General features: G+C 42.7%; 2 protein-coding genes across 2 annotated transcripts in view; both read right to left on the bottom strand.

The window, feature by feature from the left end:
• LOC109571940 (zinc finger protein 665-like) overlaps positions 1 to 25,566 on the bottom strand; it is a 348,725-nt gene that overhangs the window by 54,602 nt on the left and 268,557 nt on the right. The window lies entirely within an intron of this gene.
• LOC109571959 (zinc finger protein 665-like) lies at positions 1,016 to 21,228 on the bottom strand. The gene is made up of 4 exons (XM_070771589.1): positions 21,122 to 21,228; positions 17,095 to 17,171; positions 12,956 to 13,082; positions 1,016 to 7,685 (listed from the first exon to the last, which is right to left on the bottom strand). The coding sequence occupies exons 2-4, from the start codon at positions 17,128 to 17,130 to the stop codon at positions 5,938 to 5,940; spliced, it is 1,911 nt and encodes a 636-aa protein (XP_070627690.1). The 5' UTR covers positions 17,131 to 17,171; positions 21,122 to 21,228; the 3' UTR covers positions 1,016 to 5,937.

Raw genomic sequence — 25,566 nt, 5'->3', positions numbered from 1 at the left:
CACGACTAAGTGACTTTATTTTTTCTCCTAGTGCCTAGTGGGCTACAGTAGGCTCACTGCCATAGCTATGAGAAGCCTGCACACAGCAACTACAGAGTAGCCCCCATTTGCTGGAACTAAAGAAAGCCCATGCAAGGCAAAAGATCCAGCACAGCAGAAAAACCAACACTGAGTGATCTGTACTGACCAAGATAAGAAGCATCAGGACTCCCACCTCTAAGCAAACCTGAGCCAGCTTTATGTAGGTATGGAATTTATAGTTGGGAGTACTTAACTGGGTACTAAGGAAATTCTGCTTTAAAAATGGGAGCTGCTTTAAATTATGTCTGGCCAACAGGAGAGCTCCTTTTGACATTCCAAAACTGGCTACAGAAAACCAGTTTTGTGAAACATCTTTTCAGAATTCTGACCCTAAATGATTAAGTCCTTCTAAGAGGAACCTGCATTTCTCTCCTTGTACCTTTGTGATATCAATGTTCTACCCGATCTTTTTAGGCATTTTGTTCTGTTTTGAGAACTTGGTCTGGAAGGTACACACAGGGTTATATTTGGCAGCCAAATAGACTGGACCAGCTCTCAGGGGAATTTGTCATAAGGGGTCCCAGCCATTAATGGTCCCTGCCATTATTTTAACCTTCCTTTTGTCTGCTTGGACAAGGGCTTTCACTTTCTTAGACTATTTTGAAGGCCGCATTCTTTGCACCCTCTTGTGGTGACATGTCTTATCGCCTTGAGGGGCTGTTGGACTATTACTTCTCAATAGCCAGATGGTGGATCCTTTAAATAAGAGAAACCTCTAAACTGTGACATTTTTTAGAGCTCATTAGCAACAGCTTTCGGCTTCCCAGGAGGCACTAGTAGTAAAGAATGCCTGCCAGTGCAGGAGACAAAAGGGCAGAGGAACCTGGGAGGCCACAGTCCTTAGGGTCGCAAAGAGTCAGACAGGACTGAAGTGACCTAGCGTGCACGTGCACGCCCACGCACAAACACACACACACACACACACAGAAACAGCTTTCTTATAAATAGTTTTATTTGTATTTCTGAAAAGATCAAATTAAAAGGTGAATACAAAGACATATAATGGTTAACCTTAAGAACCCCCGTAATTTAAAACCAAAGAAACACAAAATATTCAATCTGGGAGAATTTGTGGTTTCAGCTTCCCCTCAATGGATCTCACAGGTGCTTATACAAACATTAGATAAGAGACTTTGCTGTGGGTCCAGTGGTTAGGAATCCACCTGTCAGGGGACACGGGTTAACTCCCTGGTCCAGGAAGACATCATATATCACAGGGCAGCTAAGTCCAAGCATCACAACTATTGAGCCCACATGACCTAGATCCGTGCTCTGCAACAAGAAAAGTCACCACAATGAGAGGCCCGAGCACCACTAGAGAGCAGCCCTGAGCCCAACAAATAAGACCCAGCACAGCCAAAAATAAACAAATGAATCATCCTCACATTAAACAGACCTTAAGTTAAAAAAACAATTTACAGGCTGGTAGAAAACTACACTGATATTGCATCAGTAATTGCTTGGAGCAATAGCTAGGCCACATTTGGGTCAATTAATCCAGTTGGAAATTGACAAAGGGTCTTAGTGATTTTTTTTTTGGACATGCCATGCAGCTTGCAGAATGTTAGTTCCCTGACCAGAGCTTGAATTCAGGCCCTCCAGGCAGTGAAAGCACAGAAATCAAACCATTGGTTCACCAGGGAGTTCCCTGGGTGATTTATTTATAACATCATTCAGATGAGTAATGCATCACTTGCACTCACACTGTATTTGGCAAAACTGGTCTCATGGCCTTGCCTTGCTGCACAGTGGCTGAGAAATTAAGAATACACATGGCTATGTTTGTGAAGTTATCATAAGAGTAAAGGAAGTCATTACATTAGAGTGATCTTTACTGAAAATTTATGTGTGGAAATAAAAAAGAAAAAATTGAAGATTGTAAGAAAAAACTGTTTCATGTCTTTCAAAACAAACCTTAAAAAGTTTACATAATAAAATTTTAAAATAATTTTCCATCTACAAGCCTTTATCTCTCACTTTCAGGTGGAGTGGTACAAATGACATTTCAAAAATGGGTATTTTTCATTTTCCTGCCTTGATACTAGATTTAGAATATCTATCATTAAAATTTAAAGACTCACCTTGTTATTTGGGGCTTCCCAGCTGGCTCAGCAGTAAAGAGTCTGCCTATCAATGAAGGAGACAAAGGTTTGATCCCCGGGTCAAGAAGATCCTCTGGAGGAGGAAATGGCAACCCACTCCAGTATTCTTGCCTGGGAAATTCCACAGAGGAGACTGGCGGGCTACAGTCTATGGGTCACAGAGTTTGACACGACTTCATGACTAAACAACTATATGCTTATTTTCTCTTCATGTCAAGCAATACAGAAAGAACATGAAGACACCTATTCATACAGGGCACACTCACTGATGCATCGCAAGGTTCAGGCTGTGTTAAAAAGAAGAGACAGGTGCAAGGTGGAGCCACTGCCTCCAGGAGGGCAAATCAACACTTCACTGCGGTGTCTGCCTGCTTAAAAATGTGACCAGGAGTCACTGACTGGAATTTCCAGGACACTAGTGCAGTAATCTGCAGGGCAAGACACTGGCTACACCCTCCTCCTGCCTACACCCCTGCACAGGAAACCAAACCTGAAGCAATGTGTTTGCAAATAATTTTCTTGTCCTATCTAGTTTCTACCTACGGAAGCCTTCCATGTTGTACAGTTCCTTTGAGCACCTCTGAATGAACTAGATAGGGTGCCGCCTGATTCATGAATCATTCAACTTCAATTAGATCTTTAAAATTTCTAAGTTCAAATTTTTGTACTTTTTTTTTTGGTGGGGGGTGGGGGGTGGGGCGGGCTTCCTGGCATCTTGCAGAATCTTACTTTCCTGACCATGAATCACACCTGTCCCCTCTGCAGTGAAGTGTAGAGTTTGAACCACTGGACTGCTGGGGAATGCCACAGTTTTTCTATTTAAATATATTTTGAGTCTGAAAATGCACTGCTATGGTATTTAAATTACAGCTGTCTGAATGTTCTGAAGCACAGTAACTCAAGTGCAAATTATGAATATGTAATTCCCAAAGTGCGTGATCTTTGGTTCCATTGTGGAAAGCAATTCTCATAGATTGTTTCAGCCCCAAGAGCCTAACACTGCATTGTTACCATATGTTACAAAATACTGAGGTTGGATAAAACCCTGTTGGTGGGAAGAACATGATTTATCCAGGGTTGTGGAGAAAGTGATTACATTTTATGAATCAAGAGGATATCCATGATACATTCTGAATAAAACAGTAGCAAATGGGAATGGCAGCAGTTAAATGTCAATCATACACATATACATACTATTTGATTTCTTTTGATTAAATTTCCACTCAGATTAACTGCTCTCTCAATGGTCAGATAGTATAGCACCCAGTCCTACAACAGGCTGTGGTCTATGTATGGAAGGGTGCCCTGAACATAACAAGCATGATAAGTTATGGCACAGTTTTACATTATTCTCTGCCCTTACCTGATGCCAATTCACGCAACAGTGAATTGAATAATTCAGTGTCCCTGTTTTCTCAGGAAAGATGGATATGAATGAACCACACTTAATCAGGTTAGCCTCTTCATCTTACTAATTCCTCTGCAGAGACCATCATGAAAGGCCCTGTAAGAAAGCTACAGGTTTTCAAACTACTGCAGAAAAGTCATAGTGAAAGGTTGTTGCTGAACCACAAAAAGACCCCGGGATTCTTGGCCTCTGGAGGAGAAGAATTCAATCCGGGGCCAGAGACAAGGCTTGATCGCTCAGAGCTTTTGTGTAATAAAGTTTTATTAAAGTATAAAGGAGATACAGAAACCTTCTGAAATAGGCATCAGAAGGGGGCAGAAAGAGTACCCCCCTGCTACTCTTCAGCTGGATGTTATATAGTCACCAGCAGTCTGTTAATGAAAGAAAGGAATGTCTTAAAACTCAGAATGGCACCAGGCCCCTCATCCATAAGATGTATTTTGGGATAATCTTGGCACCAAATGAGTCATCCCGAGCCATAAAACGATTGACTTGAATCTTGTAGAAAGGGCAGAATACTATACAAATAGTTTCGTTTACATAGATTAGGGGAACAATATCCGAGTATAACACACTGGTTTGTCAAGTAGGTTCTGAGCCATTAGGCGAACCGACTTGAAGACAGAGTCTGGGGTAAATGCACAGTACATTACCATAGCTTAAGACAAACATTTCCATAAGAAAAATGCATTGGTTAACTCAAGGTTTGAGAATAGTTAACCTCAGGTGAAACCAGGTGTCATTATAGCAACACAGTATTTTAAGAGAAACCTCCTTTTAAATTTGTATAGAGAAGGAAAAAAAATATCGCTTGTTTGTTTCCTCCTGCTGCTTAAAAGAGATAAAAATGTCTGACACTTGCAGCTTATTTCCTCCGTTTGGAGACCCCTGGCCTTCCTGCCTGTTACCCTCTCAATAGTAATATGGCCTTCTCAAGAAAACTCCACTAACTAAATACTTTACAAACTGAAGATACTGGGCTATCTTCCTACATGTCCTTCAGTTTCAACATATTTAATATACACCTCATGCCATAAGTTTCAACATATTTAATATAATTATTCTGCAATAGTATTGGAGGTTAATGTTGGAGAACTAAAGATTTATTTATTCCTAATATGAACTGTCTGATATGTGGCCTGCTGTAAGAACTGGTCTAAAAACTTAGCAAATTCATTATATCTATAAGGATTCTCCCCAATATGAATTTCTTGGTGAATCTTGAAGACATACTGGTTTTTTAGAAGTGTTTTCACATTCAGTATATCTGTTCAGTTTCTGATCTGCATAAATTACCTCATTATGCCCAAAGTGTGAATATCTGATGAAAAATACTATACAACATTCATTACCTGTACAAGCTTGCTCTCCAATATAAATTCTTTCATGTTTCACAGATTTGAACTTTGGGTTAAAGTTTTAGCGTGCACATTATATCTGTGTAGTTTCTCTGAAAGACGTGTAATTTGAGGTCTAGTGCACGTGGAGCCTGGATAAAGCCCTTGCCCACACATTTCCATGACTCCTCTTCATTATGAACTCTTGTTGTCAAATGCATCCAACTCAAGGTGAAACTTTTTCCACCCCCAATGCATTTGTAAAGTACGTTCCAGTTTGTGCCCCACCTTATGTTTGTAAGGTGTCTCTGCATTATGAATTCTCTGATGATGTGAATGATGAGGCCTGTTACTGAAGACCCGGCCACACATTACATTTATATGGTTCCCTCCATAAGAATTACCTTCTGGCCACTTAAGATTGACTGCACTCTAAATGTATGGCTTCTCTCCAGCATGAATTTTCTCTTGCTTTGTAAGAAATGAATGCCTTCCAAAACACCTGCCACATTCACGATGTGGGTAGATCTCAATTCAGAATCAATTACCTGATGGTTACTTAAGTCTGAACATAGAATCAAAGCTTTGCCACATATAACACATTTGTGTGGTTTTCCTCCAGTGTGACTTTTCTGAGGGTCAAACAGATGATATGCTTTACTTCATTCATCACATTTGTAAGTTTTCACTGTAGTATGGATTCTCAGAAGATCTGAAAAGTGATTCCTGTGACTGAAGGCTTTGCACATAAATTACATGTCTATGGTTTCTCTCCTGTATGAACTGCCTAATGGTCAGTTAAGGCTGAACATGCATTAAAGGCTTTGCCACTCATTACATTTGTGAGATTCTTCTCCAGTATGAATTCTCCAATTAATTCCAAGGTGTGCAATTTGAGTAAGGCACACGTATCATATTTACATGGTCTCTCTTTTGTATGAACCCTCTGATTGACTGTAAGGACTAAACTCTGACTAAAGACTTTGCCACACTCAGGACATTTGTAAGGTTACTCTCCATTATGAATTATTTGATGAACTGAAAAGTCAGTCTTGTACCTGAAGGCTGTGCCACACAAAGTACATTTATATGGTTTCTCTCCTGTATGTATTGCTTGATGGTAAATATAGGTTGAACGTGCACTATAAGCTTTGCCACACTCATCACATTTGTATGGTTTCTCTCCAGTATGAGTTCTGTGATGAACTGCAAAGGAAGCCCTGTACCTGAAGGCTTTGCCACATAAATTACATTTATATGGATTCTCTCCTGTGTGAACTGTTTGATGTTTAGTTAAGTCTGGATGTGCACTAAAAGTTTTGCCACACTCATCACATTTATATGGTTTCTCTAAAGTATGAATTCTCTGATGAGTTATAAGGCCTGAACTCTGACTGAACGCTTTGCCACACTCATTACATTTGTAGGGTTTCTCTCCAGTATGAATTCTCCGATGATTCCTAAGGTATGAATTTCGACTAAAGCACTGGCCACATACATCACACTGATATGGTTTCTCTCCAGTATGAATTCTCCAGTGGAGTGTAAAATAAGACCTGAGACTGAAGCCTTTGCCACATAAATTACATGTATATGGTTTCTCTCCTGTATGAAGTGCTTGATGTTTACTTAAGTCTGAACGTGCACTAAAAGCTTTTCCACACTCATCACATTTATATGGTTTCTCTCCAGTATGAATTCTCCGATGAATCCCAAGGTGTGCATTTCGAGTAAAGCACCGGCCACATATATCACATTTATATGGTTTCTCTCCAGTATGAATTCTCCTATGAACTGTAAGTGTTGCATTTTGACTAAAGGCTTTTCCACATATGTCACATTTATATGGTTTCTCTCCTGTATGAACTGCTTGATGTCTAGTTAAGTCTGAATATGCACTAAAAGCTTTGCCACACTCATTACATATGTAAGGTTTATATCCAGTATGAATTCTCCAGTGAACTGCAAAATAAGACATGTGACTGAAGGCTTTGCCACATAAATTACATTTATATGGTTTCTCTCCTGTATGACCTGCTTGATGGTCAGTAAAGGCTGAATGTGCACTGAGAGCTTTGCTATATTCATTACATTTATAGGGTTTCTCTTCAGTATGAATTCTCCGATGAACTATAGGTCTTGCATTTTGACTAAAGGCCTTTCCACATACATCACATTTATATGGTTTCTCTCTATGGATCCTTTGATGTCCAGTGAGTTCTGAGTCCTGAACAAAGGTCATGACACACTCAGTACATTTGTAAGGTTTTCCTGTGTGTGCTTCCTGGTCTTGTGCCAGTACTGAAGGGTGCATAACAGCACTCTCACATATATCAGAAATGCTGGTGCAGAAACTAGGAGTTCTCTGAAGTGGTAAATCTGAGGTGCTACTGTTGATACTCCTCAGAGCTTGAATACATTCAAATGTTTTCCCTTCAGGTTGAAGTATCGGCAGTTCATCTTGAAAGCTTAATCCATGCCTATTTTCAACATGCTTATTTCCCACTGCAATTCTACTGTGCCGATCAATTTCGTTAGTGAGATTTTTGATCTGGGTTATAGACATTCCTTTGTAATTTCTTTCATCATCTCTCCCCTGACACTCAAATTCATGCAAATTTTCCTGGATCTCTCTGAGGAAAAAATCTGTGATTTCACGGCTTTCAGGTCTTCCCAACTTCACTGTGTGAAATACTTCTCCTTTATCACTGTTTACTTTTGTCGGTAATTTCTGGCTTATATGTATATCAGACATATCTACAAGATATAAAGAACCATAGGTATCCTATTAATTATAATTCATAAATAAATTCTTTCATGTTGAACACATGATCTTACACCAAAAGTGATACCCATCCTGAACAGAATTATGAATCTTCCCAGTGATGATTTTCAAAATAAAAGAAACACCAAAGGAATAGTGTTTAATAAAGAAAGAGTAATCAGGCTTCCCTGGTAGCTCAGTGGAAAAGAATCCGCCTGCCAATGCAGGAAACATGGATTCAATCTCTCACCTGGGAAGATCCCACATGCTGTGCAGCAACTAAGCCCATGAGCTACAACTATTAAGCCTATGCTTGGGAGCCTGGGAGCCACAACTATTGAGCCCATATGCTACAACTACACAAGCCATCACAACCTAGAGCCTGTGTTCCAAAATAAGAGAAGACAAGGCAATGACAGGCTCACACATCGCCCTATAGAGTAGCACCTGCTCTATACAAATAGAGAAAACCTCGTGCAGCAACCAAGACCCAGCACAGCCAAATAAATAAATAAAATTTTAAAAATTAAAAAAAAGAGTGATCACCTGTAATTCAAATTAATTTTACAGTAGGCTAGTTTCAAATACACAATGACAAAAACATTCATATAGTTCAAATCTATGTCAGCTCTCAAAGAAAAGGGTATTATGACACCATGACCCCAAAGCACACTCTATTTGGCTTTAATTGGTAGTCAACATACTACTGTCTCATAATTGAGGAGGAAAAAAATACATTATACACAATATACACATATTTATACATAATTACATGCTAAAGAACAGACAGGGCTTCGCAGGTTTCTCAGTGGTAAATAATCCACCTGCCACTACAGGAGATGCAAAAGACTAGAATTCAATCCCTGGATCTGGATGAACTTCTGGAGACAGAAATGACAACCCACTCCAGTATTCTTGCCTGAAAGAAATTCCATGGACAGAGAAGCCTGGCAGGCTACAGTCCATGGGGTCACAAAGAGTCCAATACCTCTGAAAGACTGAGTATGCATGCAAAGACTAGACAATATATTGTAATGGTAAATAATCCAAAAGAAACTAAATAATGAATAATGTAAAAAATAAAGAGCAGTTTCTTAAAGAGATGGGAATACCCAACTTACCTGTCTCCTGAGAAACCTGTATGCAGGACAAGAAGCAAAAATTAGAACCGGACATGGAACAACTAACTGGTTCAAAACTGGGAAAGCAGTATGTAAAGGCTGTATACTGTCACCCTGCTTATTTAACTTATATGCAGAGTACATCATGCAAAATGCTGGGTTGGATTAAACACAAGCTGGAATCAAGATTTTCAGGAGAGTATCAACAATCTCAGATATGCATATGAATCTACTTTAATGGCAGAGAGCAAAGAGGAATTAAACAGCCTCTTGATGGGGTGAAAGAAGACAGTAAAAAAAGTTGGCTTAAAACTCAACATTCAAAACACTAAGACCATGGCATCTGGTCCTATCACTTGATGGCAAATAGATGGGGAAAAAAAGGAAACAGTGCCAGATTTTATGTTCTTGGGCTCAAAAATCACCATGGATGGTGACTGCAGCTATGAAATTAAAAGATGCTTACTCCTTGGAAGAAAAGATATGACATACCTAGAGAGCATATTAACAAGCAGAGACATCACTTTTGCCAACATCAAAGCTATGGTTTTTCCAGTCATCATGTATGGATGTGAGAGTCGAACCATAAAGACGGCTGAGTGCCAAAGAATTGATGATTTCAAACTGTGGTGCTGGAGAAGGCTCTTGAGAGTCCCTTGGACTGCAAGGAGATAAAACCAGTCAGCCCTGAAGGAAATCAACCCTGAATATTCATTGGAAGGGCTGATGCTGAAGCTGAAGGTCTAATACATAGACTCCTTGATGTAAAGAGCTGACTCACTGGAAAAGACCCTGATGCTGGGGAAGGTCAAGGGCAGAAGGAAAAGGGGGCAACAGAGGATGAGATGGTTGGATGGTATCACTGACTCAATGGACATGAGTTTGAGCAAACTCAGGGAAATAGTGAAGCACAGGGAAGCCTGGAGTGCTGTAGTTCATGGGGTTGCAAAGTTTCAAACATGACTTAGTGATGGAACAAAAAAAGGAACAAAAGGGCAGTTTACACTTGCACAAGAAACATAGCATTAGGAAATAAAGGATTCATTTAAAACAATTTTTTTGGGGGGGTCATACCACGTCCCTTGTGGGATTTTAATTCCATGACCAGGGAGTAAACCTAGGCCCAAGTAGTTAAAAGTGCTGAATTCTAGCCACTGGACCACCAGGGAGTTCCCTCATATGATTTAAAACCAAAACAAAACACACTTTTATAAATATCTGTTATAAATCTATCAGTATATTGACATATAGGCCATTTTATGACATTAACAAGTAGTTCATACCAGTTACATTGGATAATACATTCAGAAAGACCATCATCTCTAAATCAAAAAAATTAGTAAATGAAATATTCTCTACTTACACAACAGCCATTCAATACAGCCATTCCATATCTATACAGTAACCTTAACTTATCCAGTTCACTGGCCCCAACATACATGTGAAGGAACATGCTTTGGGGTTCCCTGGTGGCTCAGGGGTAAAGAATGCACCTGCCAATGCAGGGCCTATAGGTTCAAGTGCTGGTCTCGGAGCAGCTAAGCCTATGCTCTAGAGCCTGGCACCTGTAACTACTGAAGCCTGGGCACCTAGAGCCCACATACTGCAACAAGAGAAGGCACTGCAGTGAGAAGCCTGTGCATTGTAACCAGAGTAGACCCTGCTTGCCAGAAGTACAGAGAAGCTGAATCACAATGAAGACCCAGCACAACCAAAAATGAATAAAAAATAAATTATTTTAAAAATGTATTCTTATCACAAGAAAGGAATATACTTTGAAAACTTACTACCCAGAGTCAGAGATAACACTGTCAGGAATAAAATGCAAATTAACAACATACATAATGTAATGTAGACAAAGGGACATGTCACAATAAGCATGACAAAAAGTTAATGTATTTTTTACCCAAAAGTAATCTTTGAGGGAAATTCCCTGGTGCTCTAATGGCTAGGACTCTGTGCTTCCACTGTAGGGGGCACAGATTCCGTCCATGAATGGGAAACTAAGATCCCAACTGCCTGTCGCATGCTGCAGCAAAAAAAAAAAAAAAAATTCCTGATCTTTCCTGTAAAAGAGGCAATATTCTACGCAACGTAACAGCACTAATATTCCAATTTTACAAATAAAGGCAGTAGACTCATAGGAGTTATGTTTTCTCCAGAGTCTAAAGAATAGCAAGGCCATCCTGTATCAAAAAAGCTACTTTCCTTTCTACAGTCATAGCTTCATGGCTAAAATACTGACCAAATCGTGCTCAAATTGACTGTGATAACAGGGACAGATGGGCTGATAAGAATCTTGGATTTTCGCTCTGGGGAGACAGGGGTATTGGTTTGATCAGAAGAATCTGAAGGGTAAAGAAACTTCCTAGAGTGGGGGTAGGAGTGGGGGAAGCTGGGTTCATCCTCCCCACAGAGAGGCAGGGGGAGTAGAAGCGGACTAGCTGATAAGAGAGGGAGACAGAAGGGCTGGGAGGGGTGAAAGGCCACAACAGGACAGAGAATGGAGAGAGAAAGGGCAGTAGGGGACACTATTGGAGCTGTGGGCCAGCTCAATAGAGAGCCAACCTAAAAACTGAAGATTTGATCAGCTAAAATATAATTTGACATTGTAATGTGGACAATCATCCTCACTAATCACATAATTCTGTTTCTACTTGTAACTTCTCTTCAGACAATTTTAAGTTAGCCTTATGTACTTCACACTAGGAGAGAGGAAGATCCAGCCTCTCATCCAGCAGAGCAGATTCCTATCCTTTCTCAAGGGGCGAGAGTCACGAACATTCAGTAACTTCTAAGGGTTCAGCCCACTGAATTTAAGGTCCTAATTCTCACATAATCCAGTGAATACATCCCATTTATTAGCTAATGAGTAAAGATGAACTTTCATCTTGGGATAAAAACTTCATCAATCTTAATCTCTTCTTTTCCTACAGAGTGGCATTTTGTCTCACAAATCCTACTCACAGCACCAATTAATGTTTTGCCAAAAGTTTTCACATTCATCTCAGGGTCAAAGGATTTATTAATAAAATAAGCCATGTGTGCTATACAAATGAAAAAAGTGAAAGTGAAGGTGTTCACTCATGTCTGACTCTTAGTGACCCCATGGACTGTAGCCCACCAGGCTCAACCAGCCACGAAGTTTTCAAGGCAAGAATACTGGAGTGGGTTGCCATTTCCTTCTACAGGTGATCTTCCCAACCCAGGGATCAAATACGGGTCTGTGCATTGCACACAGACTCTCTGCCATCTGAGAAACCACGGAATCCCTATACAAATAAATAATACATAATATAGATAGAATTATCTAGCTGACTCTCAATATACTACCATTTAAAGCAAAGAGAAATAGAAACAGCAGAGGATACATCATCAAATTGGCTTCTGACCAAGATCCAGACTCAAACAGTGCTGGGAAGTCCCAGGACACAGCACATCTGGAGTCTCAATTGGGAAAATGTCCCAGGCAGTGTGTCCACTCCATGGGTGAGACTTCAAAGATTGCAGTTTGAGGTTACTGCTTATAATCCCAGGACATGAACTGATATCATCATCAATCTGTGAGGAAACAGCAGCTCTGGTTTCACCTTAATGCTGTTTGTTTTGTCTTATAAAACTTGGATGCTGCTAAGCCTGGGGCTTGGTTGGTCAGAGCACCTCCAAGGGCTGAACAAACTCAAGATTTGTCCCCTAACTTATTTATGGTGCCACAAGCCTTGCACTCACAGCAAGCAGTCACGGCACTCACAGTCAGGGTGTGTCCAGACAGGTTAGAAGGAAGGTCAGAGAAATGCACTGCTTTGTTTTGAAGCCTAAACAAGACTATTTATTTAATTTCCTTAACATCCTGGTGGCTCTATGCCTGCAAATACAGGAGGCATGGGTTCAATCCTTCACAAGTTTGAAATCAGCTTTATAAACACTCAAGCACGGGAAAAGCTCCTTGTGTATCACACAGTGGGCGGGTCACCTGAAGAAAGGACAAGTTTGAACTCCCAATGCCAATCACAAAGGCTTACATGTGAGAGTCAACAAGGCTTTGATCTCAGTAAGAACAACAGAGGCTCCCAAGAGACACAGAGGAAACATGCAGAGGTACCCCAAAGTATATCACCACTTTGGAAGGAAGTGCTCCTCACCCACAGACAGCAAGATCCTGAGGGTCTCCACCATCACGTCCTTGTACAAGGTCCTCTGGGCAGGGTCCAGACATTCCCACTCTTCAGGAGTGAAATCTATGAACACATCCTTGAAGGTCAACTGTGTCTGAAATGAAAACACATTTCACCAACAGGCCCTGAGGAGGGTTCTTATTTTCACAGAAAAGGAGAAGTGAAACAGGTAAGGTCAATTCAGCTGAAGTAATAATATTCTGATAGATCCATGCAAATCTATTTGGAGCAAATTGGTGGTGTCTAATTTAATTTCCTGTTTTTTCATAAGATGATGATATCCTCCAATCAACATGAAATTTGTCATATGTGTGGACATGAAAAACAAATTACAATCAACAGTAGGTTGTCTATGCAGAAGTGTTACACTCAACACACTGAGTGACATTCACTATCTAGATGAGTTACAGTAAGACTGGTGTCTTCAGAGACAACAAAGTCCACAGTGACTTTAAAAGAACACACACTGTGATGAGGATAACATCATCACACTGACCAGAGGTGTCTCAACACTTCATACACACTAAGCATTACTCTAAACTCTTTACACATATGAACTTCTCATCAACGTAACAGCACATTAGAGAAAGATCTGTGTCCACCTTACTGAGGAGAAAACTCTGTCACTCTAAGAAATTACTCAAGTTAAATAGTTAAGAAATGAGGCAACAGCACTTGAGTTCAGGTGGCTGGGAGAGATAACTGAACTGAAGGAAATAAACAGTTAAGTAACAGTGTAAAAGACCATCCGCAGAGAGTTCCCAGAGAATACAGGAAACAAGTTCAAGGAAGCTGAACTGCAATGGAACAGTTAAGTGATCACTATACAGAATCACCCCCTCTGCCTGCTAATCCACACAATGTCAGTAATCTTACTACTATTTACATCATTCATGTGATGAGGTAGAAAAAACTTAAGGTCATGAAATACACTTAAGATACAAGTGCAACTGCTACAAAGCATAAAGCATATTTATCAGATGATGTTTTATAATAAAAACCATGGAGTTATATATTTATGCACTCATGCATGCACATGTAAACAAACAGCTGACTGAAACAAGAACAGTTGTCTTTTTTCTTTCATTCAATCAAAATTTAGTGACAATCAACTCTGTGTCCCAAATTGGGAATACAGCAGTGAACATGACGGAGCTTACAATCCAGCAGCCAACCAGCCAGTTACATCCAGAATTTTAACATCACTATTGTTATATGTGCTCTGAAACAGGCCTGGTGCTAAGACAAGATTCAACAGAAAGTCTTGACCTACATAAAGAAAATAGACGAGGTCTCCATGAGGAAGAAACACTTAGGATTGGCAAGGTGGGAAATGGAAGAGTTTTGTAAGCAGAGAGAACAGCCTGAGTGCTGGCTCTGAGGCATGAAGATATTTAGTGAACAGAAAGCCAGCCAGTGTGACTGGGACACAGGGAACAAAGAGTGGTGATGCCAGGTAGAGGCTGATTTCTACAAGGTCTAGGGTTTAGAACTTTATTCCAAAAGCTACTGGAAGTCACTGAAGAATCTGTAGGAAGAAAGTTACAGGTTTAGATTTGTTTTTTTGAGCTCACTCTGTTGTGTGTGAAGGTCACTGTTGTTCAATTGCTCAGCCGTGTCAGACTATTTGCGACCCCATGGTAGCCTGCCAGGGTGGCCATTTCGTACTCCAAAGAGTTGCCTTTTGACACATTCTGGGATGATACTCCCATTTTCTTTTACTTGTATATTTCAGCATCTTTGGGACATTAAAAATCAATCAGTTGTACGTCAATAAGTTTGTCAGCATTCTATGTCTTTTTTAAAGCTTATTTGGTTATGCTGGGCCTTCGTTGCTGTGAGCAGGCTTTCTCTAGTTGCAGCTGCAGTGCCCGGCTCCTCATTGCAGTGGCTTCGCTTGTTTTGGAGCACAGGCTCTAGACAGTGCGGGCTTCAGGAGTTATGGCTCCTGGGCTCTAGAGTACAGGCTCAGTAGTTGTGGCACATGGGCTTAGTTGCTCTGAGGCATCTTCCTGGATCTGGGATAGAACCCTACATTGGCGGCCACATTCTTATCCACTGTACTACCAGGGAAGTCCTCAACATTATCTTATTGTAGTTCAAAAAAATAAAAGGATACTAGTTCAAAAAAATAAAAAGTAATACAAGCAGAACATAATATACAGAAGATTTATTCTAATGTGTATAAAATACCTGTGTTTAAAAATAATATCAAAGCTTCCCTGGTGGCTCAATGGCAAAGAACCTACTGGCCAATGCAAGAAACATGGTTTGTTGCCTGGTCCGGTAAGATCCCACATGCTGAGGGGCAACTAGGTTCCTGAGTCTCAACTCCTGAGCCAGAGCTCTAGAGCCCAGCAGGTGAAACTACTCAACCAGTGCACTCTAGAGCCTGTGCTGCAAAATGAGAGAAGCCAATGCAAGGAGAAGCCCCCACTGCAATGAGAGTGGCCACCACTTGCCGGAATGAGGGAAAAGCCATTGAAGCAATGAAGATCCAGTACAACAAAAAAAAATATATTAAAAAAAAAAAAGTGACTTTATCCTTAATTTGAGGTATGTAGTTATGTATGTGTATGAGTACACAATCAAAATTTTATTATTATAGTCCATTAATGAAATATTTAATTAACATTAGGAAAGTTGGGGAATTCCCTGATGGTCCAGTGGTTAAGATCCCACACTTCCACTGCATGGTTTTGGGTTCAATCCCTACTCACAGAACTAAGACCACCCAAGCTCACCATGCAGCCAAAAAAAGAAAAAAAATTAGTAAACTTGATTTCAGTTTAAATGAGAAAAGGTAATGAAACACTCAATAGACCTGAAGTCTTTTTCTCAACTTTCCATTCCATTGCCAAACACTAAGATTTTTAAGAGATGTGCATTTAGTTTTATTTATTATTTTTTAAAAATTTATTTAATTAGAGGCTAATTACAATATTGTAGTGTTTTATCATACATGGACATGAATCAGCCATGGGTGTACATGTGTTCCCCATCCTGAACCCCCTTCCCACATCCCTCCCCATCCCATCCCTCTGGGTCTTCCCAGTGCACCAGCCCTGAGTGCCCTGTCTCATGGATGAAACCTGGACTGGCATTCTGTTTCACATATGATAATATACATGTTTCAATGCTATTTTCTCAAATCATCCTACATTCGCCTTCTCCCACAGAGTCCAAAAGACTGTTCTATACATCTGTGTCTCTTTTGCTGTCTCACATAGTTATTGTTACCATCTTTCTAAATTTTATATATATGTTAGTATACTGTATTGCTGTTTTTCTTCCTGGCTTACTTCACTCTGTAATAATAGGCTCCAGTTTCATCCACCTCATTAGAACTGATTCAAATGTATTCTTTTTAATGGCTGAGTAATATTCCATTGTGTATATGTACCACGGCTTTCTTACCCATGTGTCTGCTGATGGACATTTAGGTTGCTTCCATGTCCTGGCTATTATAAACAGTGCTGCGATGAACATTGGGGTACATGTGTCTCTTTCAATTCTGGTTTCCTCAGTGTGTATGCCCAGCAGTGGGATTTCTGGGTCATATAGCAGTTCTACTTCCAGTTTTTTAAGGAATCTCCACACTGTTCTCCATAGTGGCTGTACTAGTTTGCACTCCCACCAACAGTGTAAGAGGGTTCCCTTTTCTCCACACCCTCTCCAGCATTTATGTACTATAAAAAGTCAGATCTAATTCCCCCTCTTTTCCAGATTTTAACAAGTATTGTGCACACTAATACCTGACTTCCACATGCAGCTTCTTTACCCTCGTTGACAGAGAGCAGACAGCACATCCAGATGGGCCCTAAGCAATCCCTGCTGCCCAACAGCACTGAGACCCCGTCTCCAACCCATGGGTGAGAAGCCCTGCCTAGGACGGTGCCCAAGGGAGCCTCCTCACAAGGGCTGGGTCACCAGATCATGGGGAGACGGGATCTAAGTGGAGATGATAGGCCCTGAGGGAAGGCCCCGGGTGAGTGTGCATGTACAGGAGTCAGAAAGGACACTTCAGAGTCAGACACAATTAGCAAGTCCAGAGAAGGGCATTTCAGGAAGGACAGACTGAGAACCCACTGAGAATATGACCTTACCTGAGAAAGAGGGATTCCTGACACATTTTCTTTCATCTTCTTGGCTTCTTCCTCAGGCAACACAAGTTTTCAGAGGTCTATCATGAAAGTGGAAAGCATGCTGTTTAATGCTTAGAGTCAACACAGCCCCTTCCTGAGCCCCAACCCCACACACAGAGAAGCCCTCACCATGTGGAACAGCCTTCTATGGCCACTGTCTCAGGAGGGACTCAGGACGGTCAATTCCCACACAGAGTCCAACATGGGACTTTCCCACACTTTCCCTCGGATCACACTCCCCTCCTGGTGAGGTCTCATGCACACAGCAGCAGGGGGCACCTCTGGTGACCCCACGATCCCCATCAGGTCATACAGCAGGCCCTGGTCCAGCCCCACTCAGGGCAGAGCGCCTTCCCCTGTCCCAGGGCCTGATCTCAGTTTCAGAAGTGGAGGCTAAGAGCCCTGGTGCTCAATGCAGGATCCAAATTGGAATCATCTGCGCCTCTGTGCACATTCCTGGGGCAAGGCCCCAGATGAGAACCCAAGGAGCGTGTCTGATGGGGGAGAAGCAACTAACTAAAGGGGTATGTGTACATATACCATACACCACGTGACCATGTGACATATGTGTACACAGTGCAATATTTATCACAATCCACAAACGAACACATCCATTACCTCCAAAATCCCATGTTCTGTGTGTGAAAACACTGACGATGTACTCTCCTGACAAATTCCCAGTATGCACTAACAGAATAGGATTAACTACGGTCAGCATACTGCACATACCTCCCCAGGACTTACTCATTTCACACCTCATAGTCTGTACTTTTTGCCCAACATCTCCCACAACAACGCTTGTCTCACACACACCCATTCACTGGGTTCATCAAAAGGTCCACTCTTGCTCTCACAATCCTCCTGGAGACCTCGACCAAGCTTCCCTTCACCTTCTCCCATTTTTCTACCTCTTGTCCATGCATGGTTGAAAAAGAGCAGAGACCACTAGGTGTGCGTATTGCAACAGAAATCCACCCAAGCTGCAAATCCAAAGATGTTGGGACTGAATATGGAAGAAGAAGAACCTGGTCCTCTTGGGAAAACCTATCAGCGACTGTGGACATTATGTAGCTCAGAGATACACAAACTGAGTTCAATAAAGAAGTCACAAAACGAGAGAGGCCCCAATCTCACTGGCTCCTGTTCTACCTGCTCACAGCTAAATGCAAGATAACCACAGTAAACTCAGCATCCGCTGCAATGGGCACATGAGCTGCTGGAAGGCAAAGCTGCTGTCCAAGATGGAAACTTAGAAGACCTGGGGGCTGTAGTGAGCAGTGACACTGCAGACTAAAATATGGGGATACCTCAAGACACTAGATCAGGCTTCTTAGGACTCTCACATCTTTTTGCTTTGAGTAATAAGTCTCCACATGGGGTAAGGATCAATTAGAGTTGAAATGTCCAGAACAGATATGGGAACCATCATCACCTACCCTGTAACCTCCATCTCCCCTGAGAATTCTTCAGCCAAACACACATTCATAGTCTGTGAGATGTTGTAAGAGAGATGTTGCACACATCCTGGAAGGAAGAGGAAAATGGGACATCCTTCAATGAAGGGAAAAGAGGAAACATTCCAAATAATCAAAGGAGAAGGCCATCTCTGATGAAGTTGATTAATATAGAGGCAGTAAATCTGGTTAACATGACAGCAAATATCAAAGGAGATGGGGAGACCTCTCTGGCCTAGACCTGAAGGAAGAGAAAGAGCAAGGGCAACAGTGATACAATGACCAAAGCTAGACGTTAGCAACTAAGATCCGAGACAAGAAGGTTTTGGTGTCTATGAACAAGGACTAAGTGAATGTGACCAGGACAGACTGACCATGAGAACGGGTCAGCTCCCAGGATGGGGCTGGAGACCCTGGCAGAGACCTGAGGATGACAAAGGGCTGGGGAGCCACCTAAGGAGTTAGGATGCTTCCCTGAGGACACAGGGAAGCCAGCAGAGGTGAGAGTCCTCCCTTCACATCGACCTTTATTCACAGAAGACGGTTCATGATTCTCTCTGACTCTGAGCCTATGCTCCCACCTCCATCCTACTATTGTCCTTTTTCATGTTGCAAGACTGGGATCCATTTCAAATTCTAATACTAACTGGGCAGTCCCTCCAAGAACTGCCACACACCCAATTTAGCCAATCATCTCAGGGGTCACTGTTCCTCAGCTTCTGGACCTGACGGAAACATCATCAGATCAACTCAGCTTACTAGCTGTGAGATCACATAAAAGAGAGGAAATTGGAGTATCAGACTAACTGCTTAAATTATGTCGTGACTCTTAAGCTCTACTCCACACCAGGAAAAGGGAAGGGGCTGATCCACCTCTGACAGAATCAAGACACTGCCGCAGCCTAAACTTCTATAGCCTCTGCACATGGATGTTATCTTTTAATACAGATAATTACAAAATGCACAGACAGAAGTTTTGCAATTCTCATTTTCATCTGTATAATTTAAAAAAGAATGTCTTAAACTTAGTAGATTTTAAAGCCAAAAATCAATGTATCACAATTTAGTAATTCTTATACAATCAATTCAGCACTCGTCTGGATCTAGTCCCCTGCCACACCTGCACAATAGTTGTTTCCACTTCATCTGGTTTATCTGTTTCCCTACTTCTTTCTCCGTCTCCCTTTCTCTTCCCCTCTGCTCTCCTGCTGTGCCTGTCCTCCTCTCTACTTCTTCCCTGACTCCCATCCGGCCTCTCTCTGCCATCTGTTCACCGTCAAGACGCTTTCTCTCCAACCTCCCTGGTGATCCTCAATCTCCCTGTATTTCAGCCTTTCTTCCTCCATCTCTGGCCTCCCTTCCTCCCAACTCTCTGGCACCCCCAAGTGGCTATGCTTCCTTTCAGCTTCCTTTTTCAGCTCCTCCAACCACTAGGAGCCTCCTTTCTCTCCCAGCAGGATATTGTTTGTAGGTCAAGGTCCCAACTCTTCTATCCCCTTTGCGGGCTCTCTGTGTGAACTGCCTCTCCACTGTCGCCCTCTTTGGGACCCCTGATTCACAACCCCTCTCCCTTGAAGGTTATAGAAGGGGGCGGCAGAGGACGAGATGGTCAGAGAGCATCCCTGACTCAACGGACACGAATCTGAGCAAACTCTGGGAGAAACAGGGTTCGCAAAGACTGAGACGGAACAACACCTCCCTATCTTCCTCACCTTTAACTCTCAGGAAATCCTGCTTTTCTCTAAACTTTTTCCCTAACCTCTACCTTCAAGGCCCATTGTTTTTCATGCTGTTGTCTCTTCACAAGTTCCTCACAATCCTCTTCATTGCCATCCCTCCTCCCTCATGTTTTTCATTTTCTATTTCTCTAGGAGTCGCTGTCTCTGCTTCTCCACTATTTACACAGATGGCGACTGATTAAGAAGCCCGGTTCCCGCAAAAGCCAACCAGCAACGGGTGGAATTTGGGACGGAAGAACACGTGGCTGGCGCAGGTCACCTCCCCCGACACCGGTCAAGGCAACGTCACTATGAAGAGAAAGCCTACGTGGCAGAAACACCGGCCTGAGGAGACGCGAGGACAGAGGGGCTGGGAGAGAAGGTGTCTCAGCAGTGGGGCGGGCTCTCCAGAATCCCAGGACCCGGGAGACAACGCGGCCTCTCCGGGAGAGGAGAGGTCGGGGCCGTCGGCCCGGCCAGGGGTCGAGAGGATGAGGCTAGGGACCGCGGAGCTAATAAACCCACCTCGCCGAAGAGAATTGTATGTGGTGTAGGAAGGGCAGAGGGGTCAGGAAATGGTTTGAAGCAGGAAAGAGGTGCGAAACGCAGCATCTCTGTGGACCAAAAGCTGGAAGCGGCTTCAGAGCGACTTTAAAGCAAAATGGAGGCGTCCCTTTGGCGCTCACCAAGACGTCTGAACTTGCTGGGGATGGTGGAACGGGCGCAGGGATTTAGAGTCACTAGCGAACTTGAGAATCGGGGTAACGAGGAAAGGAGACTGAAGGCGCAGGTTCGATTAGAAACAGAAATACTCACGCTGAGCTGAGAGACCTCCACTTGCCGCGCTCCGCTTCCGGGTTTGGGACTCCGCGCACGCTCAGTGAAAGGGCAGAGCGGCTTGGGGGTGGGGACTCAGAGGAGCCAGGTCGTCGGGGGGCGGGGCGTTGTTGGGGGGCGGGGCGTTGTTGGGGCGGGGCGTTGTTGGGGGCGGGGCGTTGAGCGAAGCCGAACACGCGTGGGGACATCGGGAGTGTGAGGAGGGGCTTCGAGGCGTGCAGTGCTGGGCCTCCGGAGGCAGTGGGCGGGGCGGGGCGGGGCGGCGCGAAACAATTCATTACTGTAATCACCTCTTTTTTTTTTTTTTTTCCTGTAATCACCTCTTAAGGTGACTGCAGCCAGAATATTAAAACAGGCCTGCTCCTTGCAAGGAAAGTTATGATAAAACCAGAAAGTGTTAAAAAGAAAAGGCATTACTTTGCCAGCAAAGGTCCCTATACTCAAAGCTATGGTTCTTCCAGTAGTCAGGTAGGGATGTGAGAGTTGGTCCATAAAGAAGGCTCAGCATAGAAGAACGAGTGCTTTTGGATTGTGGTGCTGGAGAAGAGTCTTGAGGGTCCCTTGGACTGCACGGAGATCAAACCAGTCAATCCTAAAGGAAATTAGTGCCGAATGTTCACGGGAAGGAGTGAGGCTGAGGCTGAAGCTGAAGCTCCAGTACTTTGGCCACCTGATGGGAAAACCTGACTCAGAAAAGTTCCTGAGGCTAGAAAAGACTGAAGGCAGGAGGAGAAGGGGGACAACAGAGGACGAGATGGTTGGATGGCATCACCGACTGGATGGACAAGTTTCAGCACGCTCCAGGAGATGCAGGATGGGAAGCCTGGCTGCTTTAGTCCATGGGGTCGCCAAGAGCCGAACACGACTGAGGTACAGAACAATAACTGCTCCTCGCCCCACCCATCCCATAAAATCATCTCAGGCTTGAGTCTAGCACTGGCAATCAACCTTAATGCACAACATGTAAAATTATCCCTCAAATGTCTTCACATTCTCCCATCTCTTAGGATCTTTCCCCACTATTACACAGCACTATCCACCACACTTGTCAGCAGTCCAAAATTCAGCCCTATCCCCACTGGGTTTCACTGACTAGAAAACATCCAATAAAAACCAACTTCTTTAATTCAAAGAAAATTTTCTACACTAGTATCAGACAATAGGGCTCCCCAGTGGCTCAGTTGGGAATTTGCCTGCCAATGAAGGAGCTACAAGAGATGGGGCTTCAATCCCTGAGTCAAGGACCCCCAGGATTAGGAAATGCAACCCACCCCAGTATTCTTGCTTGGAAAATCCCATGGACAGCGGAGCCTGGTGGGCTACACTCCATGGGGTTTCAAAGAGTCAGAGGCGACAGAGCACAGCAACCATTCTATATTTCTCTTGGACTCTAGTGCTGATACAAGTACCTAGCATCACTGAAAATAATCTCCTAAAATGAAGAGTCTTTGTAGTCAATTTATTACTCTGGTCATATAAACCAGAAAAGGACAGTAATAAGCCTCCCTAACACGGGAGAAAAAACTCCAGTTCCATCAGCGGTACAGAAAGTTGAAATTCTAAACTAGTTCCTGAACACTTATTTCAGGATATTTGTAAAATTATTAAGTGTCATCTTAATTAAAATGATTTTCCCCAAAATTTACTGTATATTTCGTGCACTATGTGTGTCAGGATTTTACACAGAAAGGAATCAAACCTCTCATGTCCACAGTTGAATTTACTTGGGGTGGAGGAACAGGTGGATGAGTAGGAAAGTCCGGTGACCCAGGACCACAGATAGGGAGCAGAGGTGCAGTTTAACAAGAAAAAAAGAACAAAAACAGTACCACTCGTTTCCAACAGTGACTACACCTACCATTTGCTTTGAACTCCACTTCTGGGCATGAGGGGCGGGCCCAAGTGGGCCAGAGCAGATACTGGCATGTTCCATCCTTTAGTTGCCGAGACCTTTTGTCAGCCTTTAGAAGTACTTGGTGCTTTACTGGTGGCTCAGATGGTAAAGGAATCCACCCAGAATGCAGAAGTCTGGGTTCACTCCCTGGGGTGGGAACATCCCCTTGAGGAGGGCATGGTAACCCACTCCAGTTTTCTCGCCTGGAGAACCCCATTGACAGAGGAACCTGGCAGGCTACAGTTCATGTGGACCCAAAGAGTTAACATGACTGAGGGACTAAGCACACACACAGTGTTTCACGTCTTGAGTTGCACCACTGATTCTTCATTAGTTTAAGTAACTATCGGTAACAGTTTCAAAATAAAAGCTGGAAATTCTGTGGGATAATAACTGTCAAAAGTAAGGTTTCCTGCTGATGAGGCTGAAGCGATTCAGAGGCCTGGGAACTAAACCCAGGCATGGCCACAGGGCTGGGGGTAGGTGGGAGTGGGGTGGGGATTAATGTAGGGTGGTGGCTGGACCCAGGAATATTCCAGGAATTAGAAGTTAGCAGTTTAAGTAAATAAGAACTAGTTTTGTGTGGGAATGGCAGGCTAGAGTGTAAAACACACAACTCTTAGAATGGGCTACTTCATACTAACAATCCTAAGGTAAAAAATGTCTTGACATTCCGCTTCTTCAAGGATCAAGCTTATTAGTCACTGCAGTGGCCCAGCGACAGTGCACCCTGAGGGGAATGCAGGACGGAGAAAGGCAGGCACCATTCTGTGCTTTGGACATTCCGGCCTTGGTATTTCAGGAAGGGCTGCTTGGGCCCATCCTCCTCCTCAGGAAGTCCAGATAAGTTTGGGCGATTCTCTCCTGGTTTCAGATCACCCAGTTATTGGTTGAGGACACCACACTTTATATGGCAATGTATTAACATACATAGGCCCCCAGTGAAAATTACACGAGGACCCTGGTTGAAAGATACTGGGATTTCCTCAGTTGAAAGACACTTAGGTAAAGACTACACCTGCCAATGCACTGGACACGGGTTTGGTCCCTGGTCTGGGAGGATACCACGTGTCTAGGAGCAACAAGCCTGTGCAACACAAGTATTGAGCCTGTGCTCTAAAGCTTGTGTTCTGCAACAAGAGTAGCTGCAGCAATGAGAAGCCTGCACACAGCAATTAGAGAGTAGCTCCTGCTGGCTGCAACTAGAGAAAGTCCACGTGCAGCAAAACCAAATCAGCACAGCTGGAAACAGAGAAGACATTGAGTGCTGTGCACTGACCAAAACAAGGAGCGTCAGGACTCCTGTCTCCAAGCAAGCCCCAGCCAGGTTTATGTATTTTATGTACAAAATTCATAGCCCCCGCTCACTGCAAGGAGAGAAAAGCCAGTGCAGCAATGATGACCCACCACAGCCAGAAATAAATTTAAAAATTATTAAGGAGGGGGAAAAAAAAAAGCACTTTAATGATAACTGCATTCTCCGTTATAAAAAGTGTTTCTCTTCCATGCTTTTCATGACATAGCTTCAAATATTTTTGAGAAAAACTTGTATACATCATAATATGTAAAACTTACATCAATACTTCCTCAATGGAAGAGAAATTCAGCCAAATGACAGTAATTAGGTAGTTTACATTTTGTTTAAACATTTTAATGTATTTTCTCTCTTCTCTTTGTTGTTCCAGAAAGCTGTCAGATGTGAACAACAAAGAAGACTGTAAAATATAGTCTTGGGAAGAGTTTATTTTCACCAAAATTATCAACTTGCACTATTTATAAATACTTCTACATGTATTAACTGACTGAACTCAAGTCCTAAAGGAACTTTCTTCATATTTATAAGGCATGTACTATGTCCCCTGTCATTGCCCTATGTGCATTTTAATCTTACAAGTCTCAAAATAACCTATAGACTAACGTATTGGTTAGTGTAAAGCAGGGAAGAAATAGAAATTAAACATTAAATCTAGCTCAAAACATGTGGACAGGAAAAAAGAATACTAAGGAAAAGCTATTGAGAAAACAAAAGAAATAGGGTGGCATGATTTGGGAGACTAGCATTCAAACATGTATATTACCATATGCAGAATAGACACACAGTGGGAGTTTGATGTATGACACAGGGCACCAGAGCTACTGCTCTGTGAAGACCTGGAGAGATAGGCTGGGGAAGAAGGTGGGTTTAGGAGGGAGGGAACCTATGTATACCTATGTCCAATTCATGTTGATGTGTGGCAAAAACCATGACAATACCGTAAAAAAAAAAAAAAAAGGCAGGAATTTTACTACAGCTGACAATGAACCATGGAGCATATTATTTATTTCTATAATATAATATCAACACTTTAATATCCTCTGGAAAACTGTACTTCTATTTAGTATTTAAGCACGGGTGGCTGCGACCGGCACACTAAATGCGTGCGGCTGCGACCGGCACACTAAGCGCGGCCGAGAGGAGCTACCCCACGTCCAAGGTCAGGGGCAGCAGCCAAGAGTGCCAGGCTGCAACGGCGCAGGAATGGCCGAGAAG

Source organism: Bos indicus, chromosome 18 (genome assembly GCF_029378745.1).
Source record: "Bos indicus isolate NIAB-ARS_2022 breed Sahiwal x Tharparkar chromosome 18, NIAB-ARS_B.indTharparkar_mat_pri_1.0, whole genome shotgun sequence".
Lineage (NCBI taxonomy): Eukaryota > Metazoa > Chordata > Mammalia > Artiodactyla > Bovidae > Bos > Bos indicus.
The sequence above is the reverse complement of the archived record's forward strand: the minus strand, read 5'-3'. Positions and strand labels throughout refer to the sequence as shown.

Coding starts and splice junctions, on each gene's coding strand:
- LOC109571959 (XM_070771589.1), bottom strand. CDS start 17,130: ATGAAAGAAAATGTGTCAGGAATCCCTCTTTCTCAG. Junction 13,083..17,094: donor CAGGAATCCCTCTTTCTCAG/GTAAGGTCATAT, acceptor TTTTCATTTCAG/ACACAGTTGACCTTCAAGGA. Junction 7,686..12,955: donor CAGGATCTTGCTGTCTGTGG/GTGAGGAGCACT, acceptor TATATCTTGTAG/ATATGTCTGATATACATATA.